The sequence below is a fragment of the Belonocnema kinseyi genome, chromosome 2, assembly GCF_010883055.1.
Source record: "Belonocnema kinseyi isolate 2016_QV_RU_SX_M_011 chromosome 2, B_treatae_v1, whole genome shotgun sequence".
Classification (NCBI taxonomy): domain Eukaryota; kingdom Metazoa; phylum Arthropoda; class Insecta; order Hymenoptera; family Cynipidae; genus Belonocnema; species Belonocnema kinseyi.
In genome coordinates this window covers 102,820,627-102,828,269 of record NC_046658.1, presented here as the reverse complement: position 1 = coordinate 102,828,269, position 7,643 = coordinate 102,820,627, and the positions used below count along the sequence as shown (strand labels likewise).

Genomic DNA, 7,643 nt, shown 5'->3' with positions numbered 1-7,643 from the left:
ACTTGAATTATTAATCTTTTAGTAAAAAACTAATTTTGCCCAAAACAGTTAACTTTTCAACTAAAATGATGAATATTTAAATCAAAAAATGGATTCTGAATAGAGTAGTTTAACTTTCAACTACGTAGAAAAATTTTTCACCAAAAAGTTGAATTTTCAGTCAAAAAGATTAATTTTCCACCAAAAAGATGAATCTCCAAAAAGATAAATGAATTTTCAACTAAAAATAAGAAATTTTCAATCAAACAGCCGAATCATTAATTAAAAAATATAAAATTTAAGACAGTAATGGAACAGATGAATTTGCAGTTAAAACAAATAATTTTCAACAACAAATTTATTTTTTAATAAAACAGTTAAACTTTTAACCAAAAAAATTGATTTCTTAGCAAAAAATTTCAACTTTCAATCAAATAGTTGAATTCTTAACTAAACGAGTTAAATTTACCAAAAATCGAATAGTTAAATTTTCAATAAAAAAATAAATTTTTTAAGAAAAAAGAAGAATTCTTAACGAAAAATGTAATAACTGATATTTCATTTAAAAAAAACTTCAATTTTAAATAAAAACCGTGTATAATATAATTAATTATATGATAAAATTAAAATGAGAATTAATTAATAATAATTTCCGTTATAAGATTATAGTATATGAATGCTATTAATATTACAAATATTCAATAATTTCAGTAAATTTGATTCAATCTTGGACGGCTACCAAAATTTTATAAACCTTGAGAGAATTATCGTACAAGATTTGGGGAAACGATGTTCATACACAAATTTATTTTACATAAAATATAGTCTACACAACGTATACTGATCATACTTTTCCTTCACTAAATATTTTCTACACAAAATATTTCCTACACAGAATTTTTTTACTGTCATATTTTTCCTACACAAAATTTTTTCTACATAGAAAAATTCCGAGACACAATTTAATACTGTTATATTTTTTCTACACAAAAGATTTTTGTACAAAAGATTTTCTGCACAAAATAATTCATACACAAAATTAAATAGTTATATCTAATTATTAAGATATTCCAAAAATATTCAATAAAAAAATATTATGTCCAATATTTTTCCCACACAAAATATATTCTACCAAACATATCTAAAACAATAAATAAAATATTTTCTAAGCATTCATTATTTTCATTCGATGAGTGACTAGTTTCCAAGTATATCTAACTGATTTTTAGTTGTTTACACAATTATTATTTATCGAGACAAGTTTTTTCGCCTGTAAAAGGCAAAAAGTTATTATATTTTAGGACCAATAATACATTAAAAAATTTTAAGAATTAATAATATTTCTTTCTTAACAAATTTTGGTAATTATTTAAATAAATTCCATTTATTCCAGTAATTTTTTTCTTTTTATTCATAAAAAGTTATTATTTAAACAACTTTATTTTCATTTGTTTAAGCAATTTTTTCCACTGTAAATCTTCAACAGTTATTACTGTTTGCAATAGATAATGCGTTTAATGAATGCTAAGAGTGATATTTCGTGTAAAAGACAGTTCGCAATTATTTAAACAATTAATCATCGTTCACTGGCGCCTTTTAATGAGAAAGGTGGAGAAAATTCTAGTTTTTTTGTATTTCAGACATACAGTATGTGGCTTATTCTTCAGTGCTATCTTATTTCAGAACATATAATTAATAAAAAATAATCATTTTTTGTATAAAATTTTTTTTATTCACGTTATTGATAGTAATTTTTTTTAGATAGGTTTTATTTATGAAACAAAAGACTGTTTAATAAGCGAAATGTATAGTGCAAGATATATGAAAACACTAGAATTTTCTCTATCTTTCCTATAAAGAGAAGCAAGTATTATTAATTGTTTAAATCATCCCAATTTGTCTGTGACAAAAAATATCACTCGTGACATTAGATTCAGAAAAAAATAACTTTTCACAATTCACAGGATAAAAATGGTGTGATTTATCCGAAAAATAATAACTTTTCACGATTTGAAGGTAACAAAGATTATTTAAACAATTGAAAATTAGTTAAAAATACTTGGAAACTTTTCACTTATCAAAGACAAATAATACGTGTTAAAAAAGTTTTTAAAATTACCGTCTTTAGCATGAATTTGACATAATTCACCCTGATGGGCAAGTTTTCACAAAAAAGTACAAAAAACTAAAAACATTTTTACAGGAATCTACAAATAAATACAATACATTGCAACTGTAATTAAAGAAAAGTATAACTTTTTTTTATCATTCTGACAAACTTGATGCTTTTTTGTATTCTATTGTATTTTGTTATATTTAATTTGAGCTTAAATTTCTTATAAGAATTTGCGAAAAAAGTGTAATTAAAAAAATTTACAAATATTTGCAATATTGCAATGAAATAATTTAAAATAGGATGTGCACATGATTTATTTCTGTAGAATATAGTCTGCGTAAACAGTATTTTGTGCAGGGAAAATATAATATTATTAAATAATAATTAATTCTGTGCAGAAAATATTTTATGCAGGAAAAAAAATAAAATTATTAAAAACTATTAAATTCTGGGTAGGAAATATTCTGTGCAGAGAAATTTCTGTAGGAAAAATATAACAGTATTAAATTTTGCGTAGGAAACATTTTGTGTAGAAAATATTTCGTTTAGGAAAAATATGATCAGTATAAATTGTGTATAATATATTTTGTGTAGAATAAATTTGTGTAGGAGCGAGTGTTACCCAAAAGATTGAAAACTTTTCAATACCAAATAAAAATGTGTCCTGTAGTTCTCGATAATAGCCTGGAGGAAAAGGTTTTGTATTTAGTGCAAGCAATTTAATTAAGAAATCAAACTCAGTGCACGATTAATTTTTTTAAGTCGTGAATATTTGAATTTGGTAATTCTTCAGATAAAAACCAATTTTTTCTTCATATCGGAAAAATAAAGAATTTATTATGCAAAATTATTGATATCACTCGCCACTAAAAATCTCACCATTTAGTTTTCCCTCAAATTTAAGAAAAATGATGAAGCAAAAAAACTTTATGTAAAATATTAATCTTTTTGTATTAATTTATGACTGACGTATCTTTATTATGCTAAGAAGAAAAACTAAAATCACTGTTTCTAGAATTTATATAATTTCATCAAAAAATAGGTTCTTGCTGTACTTTACTATCTTGTGATATACTTTCGACAAATTTTACTTCCAATGTGGCCAAATTTCAAGAAAAGTCTAGGTCATGTTGTCGAAATGATTTTTTATTAGGATATACAATTTTTGAATTCAAACAATGGGTCACGTATTTTACAGTTTGATCAAAAATTTTTTCTCTTAGAAGCATTGTATTTTTGAAACTAGATTTTTCCAAAAACCTTACATTTAGAATTTTTAATTTTTTGAGAAATATGTACTGCAATATGTCCAGTTTCATATTCGGTACCCCACAGCTACAGATTGAAAACAATTCTTTTTGAAAAACTGAACTTTCGCATTTTTATTGTAAACAACGCGAGGTACAGAAAAATCTTTAGACAAAGATTTACGCATATAGAAAGGTTGTACAAAATATACCTCTTCACGAGAAAAGAACAGAAATTATATTGAAAAATTTCCCTGTCCTCAAAAATATTTCAGCCCGTATAAAACTGACAAAGGTGTCTTTCTGGTACTAGCAGAAACTTTGAAGAAATACAGCAAAAAATAATAAAAGGTGTGGTTTTCCTGAATATCTTCTTTTCATGTTTTGAAAATTCGATGGAAACATAAGAAAGGCATAATTAAGGCTATAGGTTTTATGGTGGCTTAAATATTTTTCAGTCTGGAATTTAAAAAAAATGTTTTTTGATTTTTTTTTCTTAAACATTGCAAAATTATCATAAAAGAGCAAGAAGTATTTTTTATAGAATCTTTCTAGATGTGTGAAGTTTTATCTGAAATTTTTTTATTTTCTGTTGTTTCCGATAAAAATTAGAGAATTCGAAATTTAAAAAATAACATTTTTCAATTTGAATTAATGGTTTAGGTTTTGCTTCAAAAGAATAACTTTCAGTTTTGAAGATTTCAAAGTGTGTAAAAAATGAGTATGGAAGGCTTACTTTCTTTAACTGAGAAAAGAGAGTTTTAAAGAGTTTAAAGAAAAATGTTGCTATTTTGCCATATTGCATAATTTTGGAAAAAAATTCAGAAAGTTTAAGAGATTTAGAAGTCTTAAAACGATTTAAAATAATTGAAACTTGTAAAGATTTTTCAAGAATTTTCTGAGGTTTCATGAAAATAAAAAATAAACTGTTTTGGTTCTTAAGAAAAATTAAAATAATTTTGTATTTTTAAAAATTACTTTTAAGAGATTATTTAAAAACAATTTCAAAACATTTCAGAAATTGTCAAGGGAGAACCTAAAAGGTATTAAGGCAATTTTTTAATTTTGCTGAATTAAACAAAAAATTAAAAGAAAATTAAAAACGGTTTTTAAGCATATCAATCGATTTTTTAAGATTTCGGAAAATAGCATAGAATATTTTAAAGCAGAATTTTTCACTTTAGTCAAATAAAAAATTATTTGAAAAATCGAGAAAATTTAAGAAATATTATAAGGAATTGCAGAGATTCTAATCTAATTTTTTAACGCCAACTAATGTTTAGAAATGTAAATTTTTCAAAAATAAAGTTTAGAAGGTTCACAAGAATTTCGGAAAGTTTTAGGAGAATAAATAAATCTTTTTTTGTTCTTGGGAACATTTAAAAGATTGTATGTCAATTTTTTACATGTGAAATAATTTTTCAAAATTTTAACAAAAATTATTTTCAGTTATAAATATTCTTAAGGATATAATACGCATTAAATAATTTACAAATATTTAAAAACTTGTCAGCATTTCCGAAAATTTATCGAATATTTCTTGGTTTAATCCAATCTTCTGAATGTCCTAAATTTATAAAATTATATTTATGTAAATTTAAAAACAAACTGATCATACTTATTTTCTTGTTCTCAATTCTCAGAATTTAATTTCAGCTCCAATTTAATTATTCTAAAAATTTTGAGAAATAAATAGTTATTTGAAATTTTTATATTCTATTATTATTAATGTATTTTCACATTCTTTATGGTATCGACAAAAAGTTTGAATTTAGTAAATTACAGTTAGCAATTACATTAACTAGCTTGGATATTTGTATGGTTATAGAAATATTGGAAAAACATTCAATGTTATATAAAAATATTATTTCATTTATTTCTAGACCATAATTCATTTAAAAACCCTTTTTTATTTAAAAAAGGTCTATTATGTTTTATATTTTATATGCGAAAGCTCCCTAAATTTCCGAAGAACATATTTTACATTAAAAATCATTATATGAGGTAGTTATCGTACAATATTTCAATGACAAATGTCAAAAAAATATTCGAGGAAAAAATAAGAAAATTAAATATAACTCAGGGCACCACCAATTTTTATATCGGCACTGGCCGCTTCTCGCAAGTGGGAAGGTTGGAATGGAATGGAGAAACTTATTTATTTTTTATCAATTCTACCTAAATTTTCCATTACGTCTGTGGCCGTCAATCCACCGTACTTCTTCCAATCAGGGAAGTTAGGGGAAATAATGGGAGAAGTAGAGAAAGTAAGGGGAAGTGAAAGGGCATGAGGGGGGAATGAGTAGGTTAAATAGGGAAAGAGAAAGTGAGGGGAAATTTAGGGGTGATAAGATGATATTAGCAGAGAAAGGGAGTGAGATTTGGAAAGGGGATGTAGGGTAATGGAAGTGTCAATTTGGGAAGCAAGGGGGTGGGGGAAGTAGAGCATGAATAATTTGGGTGGGGGTGCCTACTTTCACTAATTTTTATAACATTTTGGTATCCGCCTAAGAGTCCCAGACTGAGTCCTATACAAAGAATACACACCAAATAGTAAAGATGCGGAAGCGAATATTTTAAAGCAAAATTAATTCTCTAATTATAAGTGTCTTGAATTTTTAAATATAGGATTTGAATTAAATGTTTTAAGCACATATACTCATTAGGTGTATAGAAATTTTAACTAACCATTCTGTGCTCCCGCAAATGCAATGATGAGTGATATGGCGAAGAGAATCGCGAAAACAATGGTGGCAATGCAAAGCGCTCTCTTTTGTGAACAAACGGCGACTCCATTGTGTTCATATATGCTGCGTTTGTGCAACCCTGTGTTACTGTCTCCTAAAACAAAAAGTGTTCTACATTAGTGAAATTTCTAAAAATAAAATAAAGAAGTCACACTCACAATCACAAACAATTCTTTTCGTTCAACAAAACCGATTGTTAGACTACATTTGGTTGATTAAAAAAAAGTTTAGTTAATAGAACAAATACTGTTAAGCAGACCAAACTTTTTTCATTTCATCAACTAAAGCTATCGGTTGATTTTTTTATTCTAACCAAATATTTTCAGCCAGATTAAACCAATCTCTTGTTTTCAGTCAAGTGTCGGGGGTTAACTTCAAAAGGCCTTGGACTGATTTCGGGGGGATAGAAACGTAAACAGTGAGGGCCGCCTGACTCGTTTTCAATTTGAATATATACATATATATATATAATGTCGGAACTGCTCTTGTCCTACTCCCCTGAGAACCTGCTTGAGCCAACAGTTCTAGGAAGGCCGAGAACGGGGTGACTGAAAGCGAGTGTTTGGTGTATTTATTTTATGTTAAAATATAATAAAATTTGTATTTCAATATTCCCAGCCCGCGCACAGTGCGGAAAAATCGGAAATTAAGGTTTAAAACGTTCTAGAGCCTACATTTATTTGCCGGGTTATGCATTTTTTCATATTAATTAATAAGTAGTATCGATTACTGGTCTATTATTTTTGGCAAAACGAGAAAAATCCTGCCCCAGCCTGGATTTAAACCTAGAACGCCACTATGCATGAGTAGCGTTAACCAATTACGCCATCAAGGATGTGGAAGATAATTTCTTGATTCTTCTATATCACACGATGACATATTTTTACCTTGTGAAATTTTTGAAATAAAGGTTTTAATGCATTAAAAAAAAGTATACATTAGGGTGGTCGGCTATAACCCGTGCCCCGAAATTTTGAAATTCATATGGGAATTCAAATGAGAAGAGCTTGGTTTTCTTAAAAATTGAAAAATAAGTACTTGTTATAAAATTTTTGTAAACTGAATTGAAAATTAGTCACCTCTTAGGAAATGTTCAAACAACCCATAAAATTATATAATTTTTAAAATACACACCGAATTCGATAGTTTTTTCTAACATACTATTTTTGCTTGATCTTAGAAACACTTCAGCTCGGGAGTAAGTTTTTATTTTTTATTTTAACTTAAAATTGCAAATTTTATCGTGATCAGCAACCAAGCCTATTCCAATTCCAGGTTCCTGTCACTTTGAGATTGTAAACTTCCAGATTCTATTTCTCGTAATCATATAATTTTTTGAAATAATACTTTTTTGGATTCAGTTTAGAAACACTTCAGCTGGGGATCAAATTTTTAATTTTTATTTTAACTTAAAACTGCACTTTTTATCGTGATCCGCCACCAAGTCTGTTCCAATTGAGACTTCGGATTCTATAACCACGCATAAAATTTGCCTGGCCGCTTCAGGCCGCTCGAGTTGGCCCCTGATGGCTTGAAAATCAGTTTTCGAAAATT

At 26.9% G+C, this 7,643-nt stretch overlaps 1 protein-coding gene and 1 long non-coding RNA gene across 2 annotated transcripts in view; one reads left to right on the top strand and one right to left on the bottom strand.

Annotated features, from left to right (window-relative positions):
• LOC117166977 (endoplasmic reticulum aminopeptidase 1-like) overlaps positions 1-7,643 on the bottom strand; it is a 95,472-nt gene that overhangs the window by 19,271 nt on the left and 68,558 nt on the right. The window contains exon 2 of the mRNA XM_033351488.1: positions 6,031-6,183. Within this exon, the coding sequence (XP_033207379.1) occupies positions 6,031-6,183 (153 nt within the window). The remainder of the gene's footprint in view (positions 1-6,030; positions 6,184-7,643) is intronic.
• Positions 1-7,643, top strand: part of LOC117166980 — a 79,387-nt gene that overhangs the window by 49,403 nt on the left and 22,341 nt on the right. The gene's annotated exons all lie outside the window — the stretch shown is intronic.